General features: G+C 44.5%; 2 protein-coding genes across 3 annotated transcripts in view; one reads left to right on the forward strand and one right to left on the reverse strand.

The window, feature by feature from the left end:
* Positions 1–3926, reverse strand: part of ZMAT5 (zinc finger matrin-type 5) — a 33222-nt gene extending 29296 nt beyond the window's left edge. Inside the window, exon 1 of one of the 2 annotated variants that reach the window (XM_012805222.2) lies at positions 3872–3926. The gene's annotated coding sequence lies outside the window, so the exon portion shown is untranslated. Of the gene's footprint in view, positions 1–3848 lie in introns of both variants that reach the window. The other variant, XM_023513327.1, reaches the window with a different exon arrangement.
* Positions 3927–4293: 367 nt separating this feature from the next.
* Positions 4294–6939, forward strand: LOC100950415 (cytochrome b-c1 complex subunit 9). Its single transcript, XM_003789864.2, has 2 exons — positions 4294–4470; positions 6668–6939. The coding sequence occupies exons 1-2, from the start codon at positions 4321–4323 to the stop codon at positions 6710–6712; spliced, it is 195 nt and encodes a 64-aa protein (XP_003789912.1). The 5' UTR covers positions 4294–4320; the 3' UTR covers positions 6713–6939.
* The last annotated feature ends 6807 nt before the right edge of the window (positions 6940–13746 follow it).

The raw sequence follows: 13746 nt of genomic DNA on the forward strand, positions 1-13746 counted from the left end.
AAAATAAAATAAAATAAAAAATAAAAAATAAATAAAAGCATCTATAACATTGGAAGAATTTGTTATGATGAGTAACCGTCTGCTAACCATTGTGATTCCAATTTAAAATATATAGTTTTTGTTTTTTTCCAGTTCTCCAGACTGAGAGCCACTGACATAAAAACAATTGTTTATAAAAACTTGAATTTAGGGCAGCACCTGTGGCTCAGTGGGCAGGGCACCAGTCCCATATACCGAGGGTGGCAGGTTCAAACCCAGCCCTGGCCAAAAAAATAGCCAGGCATTGTGGTGGGTGCCTGTAGTCCCAGCTACTTAGTAGGCTGAGGCAAGGGAATTGCCTAAGCCCAGGAGTTGGAGGTTGTTGGAGCTGTGTGATGCCACAGCACTCTACCAAGGCGGATAAAGTGAAACTCTACCTCTACAAAAATTAAATAAATAAATAAATAAATAAAAACTTGAATTTATACTCTTGTTTTGGCTGGGGTCGGTGGCTTACACTTATAATCCTAGCACTCTGGGAAGCTAAGGCAGGAGTATCACTTAAGCTTAGGAGTTCAAGACCAGCCGGAGAAAGTGCGAGACCTCACCTTTACAAAAATAGAAAAATTAGCCAGGCATCATGGCTGACAGCTGTAGTCCCAGCTACTTGGGAGGCTAAGGCAGGAGGATGGCTTAAGCCTAGGAGTCTGAGGTTGCTGTGGTATCCATGCTGATACCATGGAACTCTAGCCTGGGTGACAGTGAGACTCTGTCTCCATTAAAAAAAAAAACTTTAAATTATGTTTGTAAGTTTAATTGATTAGATTTTCTAGCAACTGTTTAAGTATTCTGAGGAAATTATGATTCTTAGTTTATGCATCTGAAGTATTTAAAAAGAAAATCAAATGCATTAAATTTATAAGTGGAGTTAAAATGTATTAGGGAAAGTAATTAAACTGTAAATAGGGCTGTTTAAAAGAATTTACAATTGATGTTCAATTTAACATTAATCAAGGAAAAGTTAAGGTCATTTTTCTCATTTTCCTAGATGTGTATATGTATATATATATAGTAACAATTTCTATGTTGAAATTGATGGCTTAAAGAAAATTAAGTTTTTATTTTTATTTTATTATTATTATTATTTTGCAGTTTTTGGCTGGGGCTGGGTTTGAACCCGCCACCTCTGGCATATGGGGCTGGCGCTCTACTACTTTGAGCCATAGGCACTGCCCAGAATATTAAGTTTTTAAAGTTGTTAGTCCAAAGTGACTTTTCTTTTTTTTTTGAAATAGGGTCTGGTTGTGGGCTACAGTGCAGTGGTGTTATCAGTTTGCTGCAACCTCAAACTCCAGGCCTCAAGTGATCCTTCCACCTTAGCCTTCCAAAGTGCTAGGATTATAGATGTGAGCCCCCTTGCCTGAAATGAGAATTAATTGAAAAGATAAAAAATAAAACACGCCACACCTTTAATCCTTTGTGGTCTTTTCTACTCATCCCACCTAAAATGATTCTTCCTCTCTGAACTTCCTGTCAGTCAGATTTGTTGGGAATGATCAGTAAAACCTAAGCAGTTTTTCCCTGAAGCCTCACAGCTTCCTGTCCTAAGAGGCTACCAAGATGCTTTGGAAGTAGCAAAAGGCTACAGGGAGGATAACTCATAATGGATGTAGAGCATTTCACATTTTTCCTTCTAGTCCCCTAATCATATATTACTGTTGCTCTTTACAGATGAATTAAAATATGGCCCAGAGAGTGGGAGTCTGATCAAGGTCACACAGAGTCAGAGGCAGAGTTAGGCCTGGAATCTAGTCCCTCAGCTTGAATGCCACCCCTGCTGACTTTTATCTCAGGCTCAGAGCTGGGCTTCTAAACTTCAGACCCACATCCTCATTCGCCTCAGGACATCATCTCCACTTGATGTGTAAGGGGTAGCTTAGACAACTGAATGTGGCTAAATCAGAATTTAGAATCATTCTTGGTTGATTTTAAGATTTTAAGGTCAAAATTTGGATGTCCTTAATTCCTTTTTCCTGCACATTCCCTATTCATCTACTAGCTGGTTCTGACTTGTCTCCCAGAATATATTTCAAATCTGATCACTTGGCTCGGCTGTGGTTCAGCAGTTAGGGCGCCAGCCACATACACCAGGGTTGGCAGCTTGAACCCTGCCTAGGATTGCCAAACAATGACATCTACAACAGCGACAACAAAAAATAGCCTGGCGTTGTGGCGAGGGCCTGTAGTCTCAGCCGCATGGGAGGCTGAGGTGAGAGAATTGCTTAAGCCCAAGAGTTTAAGGTTGCTGTGAGCTGTGACAGCACAACACTCTACAGAGGGCAACATAGTGAGACTGTGTCTCAAAAAAAAAAAATCTGATCACTTATCCACATCCTAATCTAAATTACCCTCCTTCCGCGGCTCAAGCCTGTAATCCTAGCGCTCTGGGAGGCCGAGGGGAGGCTAGTGGATTGCCTGAGCTCACAGACTGGAGACTAGACTGGCCTAGAGCTAGATCCTATCTCTAAAAATAGCCAGGCATGGGCGGCACCTGTGGTTCAAAGGAGGGGGCGCTGGCCCCATAAACCAGAGGTGGCATATGCCTATAGTCCCAGCTACTTGTAAGGCTGAGGCAAGAGACTCACTTAAACCCAAGAGTTTGAGTTGCTGTGAGCTGTGACGCCACTGCACTCTACCAAGGGTGACAAACTAAGACTGTATCAAAAATAAATAAATAAATAAATAATAAGAAGGGCAGCGCCTGTGGCTCAGTGAGTAGGGCGCCGGCCCCACATAGGAGGGTGGTGGGTTCAAACCCAGCCCTGGCCAAACTACAACAAAAAAAAAATAGCCGGGCATTAGCGGGCACCTGTAGTCCCAGCTACTCCGGAGGCTGTGGCAAGAGAATCTCCTAAGCCCAAGGAGTTGGAGGTTGCTGTGAGCTGCGACTTCACAGCACTCTACAGAGGGTTAATAAGTGAAACTGTCTCAAAAAAAAAATCAACTAAATAAATAAATTATCATCCATCCTCAACTGATCTATCACAGTCCATTGTCCAAAAATCAATCAGAATGATGACATTAAAATGTGAATTATATCTTGCCACATTTCTACTTTAAACTCTTCAGTGGCTTCCTAGTGCAGTTAGAAAAAATAAGCCTTCTTAACAGGGCTAACAAGGCCAGACCTTACTTGATGACCATAATCCACTCTACTTCCTTCTCTCAAATATACCAGGACTGTGGCCACCTCAAGGCCTCCGGACCAACGTTGTCCAGTTTGACCAGCTCTTGTTCATTCAGGTGTCTACTCAAGCAAGTATCACTCTCGGAGCAGTCATCCAACCTGTCCTCCCTTTTTCAAAGTACTACTTGTTTGTCCCACTGCACCTTCCCACCCGCCCACACACAGTAGATTGACTGCTCCTTGAAGGCAGGGACTTGTTCACCGTGAGGTCCCCAGCGCAGTAGCCAGAGGAGGCACTTAGAAAACATTTGTTGAATGCCCCTAGTACTCCAAAGCCCTTGCTACCGGTACTTCTATTCCTAAGAAGAAATGAGTAATACTAGGTCTTCTATCTTCCAGGTCAGGTTTCTCCGCTGCGAAGCCCAGTGAGAGGAAAAAGCGTGGAAAGAGCCGTCCTTTTCCCTGAGGCCAGCTTTTTGCCACAGACGCCAACTCTTGGCCTGGACTTGGAGCAGGTAGAGGAGACGAGGAAAAAAGACAAGCCAGGGTCCCGGGATCCCAGATCCCCTTGCCCCTCTATCCGCTCCCCACCCCCAAGAAATGGTACATCCTGCCACCAGGCGCAGGAACTTAGAAGGAAGAATCCAATCTTCGCTTGGAAAGAAAAGAGACTAGGACTTGCCTCTTTCCGGCCAAAGAGGATACCTGGCTCCGCGGGGCTAGACGGCTCTGGGCTCCTCCTCCTGCCGGCTCTGTGTCGCGCGCTGCTTGCTGGGATTTGTAGTCCTTTCCTGGGTATTAGTTCCTCTTTCCCCTTCCCAGAAAGCCTTAGGAATCTAAGCCGAGATAGGGCAGGGGGAGGTGGAGGAGGCGCGAGGGCTTCTGGGGGTTGTAGTTCGAAGTAGTCAAACAGCCGGGAATAACTGAGAAGAAAAATTGAGTAGAAAGTCTTATCCAATTATCTGCATGTCCTGATCTGAATCTTATGAAATTTTTTTTCTGCTTCAGAGGTCAGCCCCTCTCCATTCTTCAAAACGACGAGCGCCGAGATTCAAAGGAACTACAAATCCCACAAAGTGTTGCCCGCGAGGGCCTTGGAGAGCGCGGCCGGCCTTGGCGCAGGCGCGGTCGCACGAGTTCCTCAGTGGAGAAAGATGGCAGGCCCGACGTTTACTGCGAGGTTGTATTCCCTGCTGTTCCGCAGGACTTCCACCTTCGCTCTCACCATCGCCGTAGGCGCCCTCTTCTTCGAGCGTGCCTTCGATCAAGGGGCGGACGCGATCTACGAGCACATCAATGAGGGGGTGAGGGTCTGGGCCGTCACTGACCTTGGGGCCGCCTGAGGGGTGACAGTGGGAGTAGAGATGGGGCGAGACTCTGTCTTTACCAGGAGGCGGGTAAACCGTGGGCATCTTTTGTCTCCAGACTGCCGTCTGTCCTCTCGGCCTGGTGTGACTCCTAAAACGTTAAACGAGGTTAATAGATCCCGCTTGCAGAGGTTTTAAGTATTGATACATCCTACCCCACATACCCACCTGTCCATTTTCAAAGCAAAAGCTAAAGCCTAAAGAGCAAAGGACTTAGTAGGAGTACACCACCCGGAAATCAGTGGGCTTCCCAAGCAGGCGGCTTGGTATTGATGGTTAAGAATGGGTACTATGGCTCAGCGCCTGTGGCTCAAGTGGCTAAGGCGCCAGCCACATACACTTAAGGTGGTGGGTTCGAATCCAGCCCGGGCCCACCAAAAAACAATGATGGCTGCAACTTAGCCTTGCGTTGTGGCGGCGCCTGTGGTCGCAGCTACTTCGGAGATGGAGGCAGGAGACTCGCTTGAGCCCAGGAGTTGGAGGTTGCTGTGAGCTGTGATGCCACATTACTCTACCCAGGGGGACAGCTTGAGACTTTGCAAAAAAAAAAAAAAAAAAAAAGAATGGATACTATGAAATTAGAGAGTCTTGGATAGGAATACTGGTCCTTGTCATTTAATCATTAATCATTGTGGCATTAAGTTGGGCAAGTTTCTTAACTTCTGAGCGTCTATGAAATGGAGATGACAGCAGTAAACTGAGGGAACTATTGTGAGGATTATATGAGGTACAGGCAAGGTCAGTGCTTGGTAAGTGATACCACCAAAAAATATCTTTAGTTACATTCCTCAGGAGAAAATACAAGCATAAGATAGGGAATGGACAAGAGATTTTAGACTTACTGTGTATCAGGCACTGTGCTCAGTACTGTGTATGCTTTACATCATTAAATTGTGGCCGTACTGGGAAGTCTTGAACAGATAGCCTTATTCAACCACTCAACTTGTCTTTGTAACTTGAGGCTTTCTGAATCTACAGCCCAGGAAGGCTCTGTCCACTAATTCTGTACTGCCTGTGGCCAGAGAAACTTCTGCCCATGTGAAAGTGTTGCCACACTGAACCGTCTTTTGCAGATGGCTCCACTGACCATTCCCACTGACCTGGAAAGGCATCTAAGTATATTGTCATAATTCATTTGCCTGTGCTTTGGGGAATGAAAAATAAGGAAATACAAAAATGGCTCAGTGTGAAATATTTGGGATCTGTGCATTTAAGACCTCACGAATAACTGGGAGTTGAAGAACTGAGTCATCTTCCAGGCTCTGTTCCTCAATAATTTTTCCTTTGGGGCAGTTCCCCAATCTCTACTTCAGTTTCCTGTAAAAGTAACAATCATCCCTTTCCACTCATATGGTGATGGAAAGCATCAAAGTATCGTATTAATGTTAAGAATTGTGTGTCAAGCATAGGGTAGCATTGCTTCCAGTTTGCAGTCCACAACTGTATTTTTTGTTTGTTTGGTTTTTGGTTTTTTTGAGATAGAGTCTCACTATTTTCACCCTCAGTAGAGTGCTGTGGCATCACAGCTCACAGCAACCTCAAACTCTTGGGCTTAAGCAGTTCTCTTGCCTCAGCCTCCTAAATAGCTAGGACTACAGGCACCCCCCACAAGGCCCAGCTATGTTTGTGTTGCAGTTGTCATTGTTGTTTTAGCTGGCCAGGGCCAGGTTCTAACCCACCAGCCTCAGTATATGTGGCTGACGCCCTACCCACTGAGCACAGACACTGCCCTCACAACTGTTTTTTTTTTTTTTTTTTTTGAGATAGAGTCTCACTTTTCACCCTCGGTAGAGTGCTGTGGTGTCACAGTTCACAGCAACCTCTTGGGCTTAAGCAATACTTTTGCCTCAGCCTTCCAAATAGCTGGGACTACAGGTGCCTGCCACAATGCCCGGCTATTTTTTTGTTGCAATTGTCATTGTTTAGCTGACCCCAGCCAGGTTCAAACCCACCCTTAGTGTATGTGGCTGGCTCTGTAACCACTGTGCTATGGCGCCAAACCCAACTGTATATTTTCAATCAGGACATGGCACATGTTTCTCTCGAGTTTATTTTAGAGACCAGGGCAGTGGAAGTAGTTGTAAAATGTGAGAAGCAAAGGTCAAAGTTTGTGGCTCTTGTCTTTAAAATGCAGAAGCTGTGGAAACACATCAAGCACAAGTATGAGAACAAGGAGTAGTTCCTTCCTCAGAGGCCCCCATCCAGGCCAGAAGGACCAGGTTCACCCACCAGATGTTTGCCCAGCGCTGGGGTCTCAGCTTGAAGATGATATTCAAGTTACTTTTCACGGACCCATCTTTAGCCCTTGGCAAGACATGGCTTCACCTAACAAACAGACTCTTTAACTTCTGTGTTTGAAGTATGTTTATTAAGAGTCATCATCAAATAAATGTAAATTGTCCTTGAGACCTTGCATTGCATATTTTGTTAACTACTTGATCTTCACTGTCAGTTATTTGAGACTACTTCAAAGCCCTATGCAAACACCTGAAGAGCAGACTTATTTTGAGTTTTCCATTAACTTCCAGAGAATTCTGGTTTTCAAAACAGGAGCCAGAGTTGAAGATGTTGCCTTCAACTTTGGCCAACACTTCCATTGTTTTTATTCTTTTTTTTTTCTTTTTTGAAACAGAGTCTCACTGTGTCGCCCTTGGTAGAGTGCCATGGCATCACAGCTGACAGCAACCTCAAACTCTTGGGCTTAAGCAATTCTTTGGCCTCAGCCTCCCAAGTAGCTGGGACTATAGGCACCCACCACAATGCTCAGCCATTTTTTTGTTGCAGTTGTTGTTTAGCTGGCCCCTAGCCCGGTTTGAAACTGCTAACCTGGGTGTCTGTGGCTGGCGCCCTACCCACTGAGCTACTGTGCCACCCTGTTTTTCATTTTTAAATCATACAGAGGAAAGCTAACTGTCTTGGCTGTGGGGAAGCACTGTGGCCTCAGTTTGGCCTCAATCTGGGAGTTTTTTTTATTTTATTTATTTTTTTGAGACAGAGCCTCAAGCTGTCCCCTTGGGTAGAGTGCTGTGGCATCACAGCTCACAGCAACCTCCAACTCCTGGGCTCAAGCGAGTCTCCTGTTCTGCCTCCCAAGTAGCTGGGACCACAGGCGCCTGCCATAACACCTGGCTATTTTTTGGTTGCAGCCATCGTTTGGCAGACCCAGGCTGGATTTGAACCCAGGCCACCTTAGGTGTATGTGGCTGGTGCCTTAGCCACTTGAGCCACAGGCGCCGAGACAACCTGGGAGTTTTGAGCCACTCCCCACCCCAGTGTCTAGTCTCCATTTAGCCTTAAACTTGCTGAGTATCTTTGATAAGCTGCCATACCTCTCTGGGATACAGCCTTCTGCCAGAGTTCCACTCTGATGAGTTTGGTTTATAAGGTACTCACTTGGTATGTTTGAATCCTGACGCCACCAGTTCTAGCTATGTAGACCAAAAGCAAGGCACTTGACCTTGCTGAACTTCAGTTTCCTTCTCTATAAATGGGGACTATAGAGGTATTCCCACTGCATGGTTTTTTTTTTTGAGTATTAGAGGAGTTAACACAGTCACAGAGCCTGGCGGATGGAGGGAACTACTAGCAGAGAGACATGGATGCTAAGGACCCAGAAAACCAAATGGTTCTGCCAGAAGGAACATAAAAAAGAGTTTGAGAAGCATAGACTGGTCATGTATTCGGCAATCATTTGAGTGGCCACTATGTTTGAAGCATTATACTAGCAGGGCATTTGGTGGTAAATAGCATGTGGGGCTTGAATTTCTATAGAGGAGACACTGTACATGGCATTCTGTGTAATTATAGACTGGGCTAGGGACTCTGGGAAACAGTACAAGGAGACAGAATAACCAGGAATGACAGTGCAGTTGAGGAAAGCCAGAACTGAAACCTGAAGGTGATAAATAAGATTCAGGACCTGGTAAGAGGCACAGTGAATAAACTAGATTCACTAAAATTATAGTGAGTAAATATTTCAGGGTTTTTTGTTTTGTTTAGACTGAGTCTCACTTTGTCACCCTCAGTAGAGTGCTATGGTGTCATAGCTCACAGCAACCTCAAACTCTTGAGCTCAAGTGATTATCTTGCCTCAACCTTCCAAGTAGGTGGAACTACAGGCGCCTACTACAATGCCCGGCTATTTTTGAAGATGGGGTCTCCCTCTTGCTCAGGCTGGTCTTGAATTCCTGAGTTAAACTGATCCAACTGTCTCAGCCTCCCTGAGTACTAGGATTATGGGTGTGAACCACCATGCCAAACCAATATCACAGTTTTCTAAAGCAAAAGAGCAACAAACTGTCTCATGTAATAAAAATCTCACTCTGCCAGCTGTGGGGCAATTAGATTGGAAAGCTGGTGAGCATGAGAGCAGAGACTCTAGCTAGGAGGCTGATGCCAGGCTCCTGGTTAGAGCTGATGGCTGTAAGCAAACTCAGAAACTGCATCATGGCTGGGAATTGCAGAGGAGAGGAGTGAAGAGTGCTGAGCAGGCCTAGATCAGTCCTGTTCTGTAGCCGGGGAGCTGCCTTACCTGAAAAGGTACGTGACTTGCCACTTGCCATCTTCTGCATATAGCCTGACATGATTTAGCCAGATCATCCAGAATCTCCTCTGATGATAGAAGGTTCAGGTCAGGACATCCATTCAGAAGTAAGAGAAACCCTAGAAATTGCCCAGTTTGCCCAACCTTAGTCTTACCTTCATGACGATGAAGTTGGAGCGTAGAAAAATCATGACCTGCCAAAGGTAGGCTCTCGGGGTCAAATCAAGACCTGAACCAAAGTAGTGGCTATTTTAACACTATATTTATTTATGTATGTATTTTTTATGTATTGAGACAGAATCTCACTTTGTCACACTTAGTAGAGCACTGTGGTGTCATAGCTCACAGCAACCTCAAACTCCTCTGCTCAAGTGATTCTCTTTCCTCAGCCTTCTAAGTAGGTAGGACTACAGGCACTTGCCATAACACCCAGCTATTTTCTTTAGAGATGGGGTCTCACTTTTGCTCAAGCTGCTCTTGAACTCCTGAGCTAAGGAGTTCCAGCTGCCTCGGCCTCCCAGAGTGCTAGGATTGTAGGTGTGAGCCACCACACACAGCCTCATTCTAACACTTTTAAAGCATGATTTCAGCATCATGTAGACCAGGCGTCCTCAAACTACAGCTCACGGGCCACATGCAGCCCACCTAAGACATTTATCTGGCCTGCTGGGTGTTTTTGCTGCCGCTGCCTGTCCTGCTTAGCAGCCTACTGGTCCTGGGCCCCACAGTCCAGCCCTCCAACAGTCTGAGGGACAGTGAACTGGCCCCCTGTTTACAAAGTTTGAGGACCCCTGATTGTAGACTCTACATTGTAGAGGATAAGTCTGGGGGTTGAAGATTGCCACTTCTGTTATATTTTCCCCAGTGATTTGAGGACAATGGGCTGGTAAATGGGCAATGAAGCAGGGAACATTCTCATAGTTATTCTATGTTATTCTACAGTACATAATGATAAACAGAGGACAAGCAGGATTAGATCACCTGCCCCTCAGGGAGGACACATTCCCCCTGCATTTCTGGGCTATTGTGTATGTGTGCTTCCTTTTAATAAAAGCTGAATATTAAAATAATAATATGGCTCAGCACCTATAGCTCAAGTAGCTAAGGTGCCAGTCACATATACCAGAGCTGGTGGGTTTGAGTCCAGCCCAGGCCTACCAAACAATGATGACAACTACAACCAAAAACATAGCCGAGGAGGGCGGTGCCTGTGGCTCAAAGGAGTAGGGCGCCGGCTCCATATGCCAGAGGTGGCGGGTTCAAGCCCAGCCCAGGCCAAAAACTGCAAAAAAAAAAAGCCGAGCACTGTGGTGAGTGCCTGTGGTCATAGCTATTTGGGAGGCTGAGGCAAGAGAATCACTTAAGCCCAGGAGTTGGAGGTTGCTATGAGCCTTGATGCCACGGCACTCTGCCCAGGGTGACAGCTTGAGTTTCTGTCTCAAAATAAATAATAAAATAATAAACTTAGTTTCGCCTATTTTACTGAATTGAATGGTGTTGCCCTCAGAATTCATGTCTACTTAGAACTTCAAAATGTGACCTTATTTGGAATAGGGTCTTTGTAGAAGTAATTAGTTAAGAAGAGATCATACTATTGGCATAGGCCCTAAATCTTGTCCCAGCATATCATTGGTGTTCATGTCCCAGCATATCATTGGTGTTCATGTAAGGAGGCTGTATAGTCTGGGCAACATAACAAAACCTTATCTCTTAAAAAAAAATACATAGCTGGGCATGGTAGCACATACCTGTAGTCCTAGTCCCCAGCTACTCAGAAGGCTGAGGCAGGAAGATCCCTTGAGCCCAAAAGTTGGAGGCTGCAGTGAGCTATGATCATGCCACTGTACTCCAGTCTGGGTGACAGAGTGATACCCTGTCTCTAAAAAGAAAAAGAAACCTATGTAAGGACACACGAGGATGAAGGCCATGTAAAGATAGAGAGAGAAATTGAAGTTATGCTGTCATAGGCCAACAAATACAATTGTCAGCAACCACCAAAAGCAAGGAAAGATTCTTCCCTGGAGACTTCAGAGGGAGCATGGCCTTGCAGAAACCTTGATTTTAAACTTCTCACCTTCAGACTGTGAGAGAATACATTTCTATTGTTTTCAGCCAACCAGTTTATGGTAATCCCTTATGATAGCCCTAGGAAACTAATACACCTATCAAGTTGCCAGCTAAAAAATACTATCTAACCTTGTTAACAATGTGAACAAATGGTATTTGTATATTGCTGGCAGGAGTGTGTGAGGTGGTACCATCTTTATGGAGGATATTTTGCACATACATATTAAAAATCACAATGTGAGGCCAGGCGTGGTGGCTCATGCCTGTAATCCTAGCACTCTGGGAGGCCAAAGTGGTTGGATTGCCTGAGCTCACAGGTTTGAGACCAGTCTAAGCAACAGTCAGACCTTGTCTCTTAAAAATAGCTGGGCATTGTGGCAGGCGTCTGTAGTCCCAGCTACTTGGGAGGCTGAGACAAGAGAATCACTGGAGCCCAAGAGTTTGAGGTTGCTATGAGCCATGATGCCAAGACACTCTACCAAGGGTGACAAAGTGAGACTCTGTCTCAAAAAAAAAATAAAATAAATCACAACGTATATACTTTAATCCAAACAATCCCACTTCTGGCAAATTTTCCTCAAAAAAAAAAAAGTGCATATCCATAAAAGATGTTCTTCACAGTGTTGAGGTGAAATATTACTTACACCATTATTCCAACTTTGCAGCTATTTAAAACCATGTTTTAACTAGGAGAAAATATCCAACAAATATAGCAAAGTACCAACTGTTAGGGTTGCTATAACAAAACATCATGAACTGGGCAGTTTATAAACAATAAATTTATTTCTGACAGTTCTGGAGTCTGTGAAGTACAAGATCAAGGGCACTAATACATTCAGTATCTGTTGAGAGCCCATTTCCTGGTTTATATATGGCTCCTTCTTGCTATGTCCTCCCATGGTAGAAAAGAATGAATGAGCTCCCTGGGCCTATTTGATTATATAAAGCCCCATTCCCGGCTCGGCGCCTGTGGCTCAAGTGGCTAAGGCGCCAGCCACATATACCTAAGGTGGCGGGTTCGAATCCAGCCCAGGCCCACCAAACAACAATAATGGCTGCAACCAAAAAATAGCCGGGCGTTGTGGTGGGCACCTGTGGTCCCAGCTACTTGGGAGGTGGAGGCAGGAGACTCGCTTGAGCCCAGGAGTTGGAGGTTGTTGTGAGCTGTGATGCCACAGCACTCTAGCCAGGGGGACAGCTTGAGGCTTTGTCTCAAAAAAAAAAAAAAAAACCCAAAAAGCCCTATCCCCATTCATGAGGGCTCTGCCTTTATGACCTAATCATCTCCCCAAACTGGCCTTGGGTGTTGGGTTTCCACATGTGAATTTGGAGTGGGGGGATACAACATTTGGACCACAGCCTCAACCTCATTAATATGAAGCAGTCTTCCAAATCAATAAGAAAAGGATGAAGAACTCAATAGAAGCTAGGGTAAACAACAAAAATAAGCAATTAAGAAATACAGATGGCCATAAAAGATGCCCAGTTTCATTAACGAAAGAAAAAAAAATGAAATACTATTTTTTGCCCAATCGGAGAAACAAAAATGAAAAAGATTAGAAACACTAGGTTTTTGTGTGGTTTTTGGTGAAGGAATAATCACTGCCCATGGGCATTAGAACAATAGTTTTAGAGGGTACTTTGCCAATATCTACTTTTTCTTTTTTGAGACCAGTGGCATCATCATAACTCACTGCAACCTCAAACTCCTAGGCTCAACTGATCCCCCTGCATCAGCCCCCCAAATAGCTGGGACTGTAAATGTAAGTGTCACCATGCCCGGCTTGTTTTTTCTATTTTGGTAGAGATGAGATCTCACTCGTGCTCAGGCCAATATCTACTTTAAATGTTCATTTCTTTTGTCTCTCAAATTCTACTTTCAGAAAATTATCCCCTGAATCACATATGTATGTGCAGGCACACACAGTCATTGGAGCTTTGTTTGGAATTAAAAGAAGAGAGTCTTTTCATGAGGAAGTGGCTAACTACAAGAGTAGATTCATACAATAGAAATCTATATAGGCACTTAAAAGTCTGAGGTGATTCAGTGTGTAATGGTAAAGAAAGATAAGATGGGAAAAGAAGCTGCAAAATGGTACATTTACTTGTTTACTTTTCCCATTTATGTAAATACATACACATTGATATGTGCGCACACTAAATCCCATGGAATGTGTACTAAACTCTTCAAAGCACTTGTCTCTGAAAGGTGGGATTTACTTTTTCTCTTAACAACAAGCAGATATTGATCTGCTAATCCAAAAACGTTTTATAAAATGAAAGCAATTAAGTAAAAATTGGTAAGCCAAATGCTCACACAAGAAATAGAGAAAGAGAAAAAAATTGGAAATGCTGACACTGGATTGGAAACAGTGGTTAACATTGAGTGACTAATTTTTTTGTTGTTGTTGTATTTTTCTCTGATTTCTAAGTTTTTTGCATCAGGAATGTATTATTATTATTTTTTCTTTTTTTTTGAGACAGAGCCTCAAGCTATCCCCCTGGGTAGGGTGCTATGGCATCACAGCTCACAGCAACCTCCAACTCCTGGGCTCAAGCGAGTCTCCTGCCTCAGCCTCCCAAGTAGCTGGGACCACAGGCAC

This window comes from Otolemur garnettii, unplaced genomic scaffold (genome assembly GCF_000181295.1).
Source record: "Otolemur garnettii isolate 467f Iridium unplaced genomic scaffold, OtoGar3 scaffold00038, whole genome shotgun sequence".
NCBI classification, from domain to species: domain Eukaryota; kingdom Metazoa; phylum Chordata; class Mammalia; order Primates; family Galagidae; genus Otolemur; species Otolemur garnettii.

Bases quoted from the DNA above. Each gene is read 5' to 3' on its own strand.
- LOC100950415 (XM_003789864.2), top strand. From the start codon at position 4,321: ATGGCAGGCCCGACGTTTACTGCGAGGTTGTATTCCCTGCTGTTCCGC. The intron at 4,471-6,667 runs GTGAGGGTCTGG...TTTAAAATGCAG, and splicing joins ACGAGCACATCAATGAGGGG to AAGCTGTGGAAACACATCAA.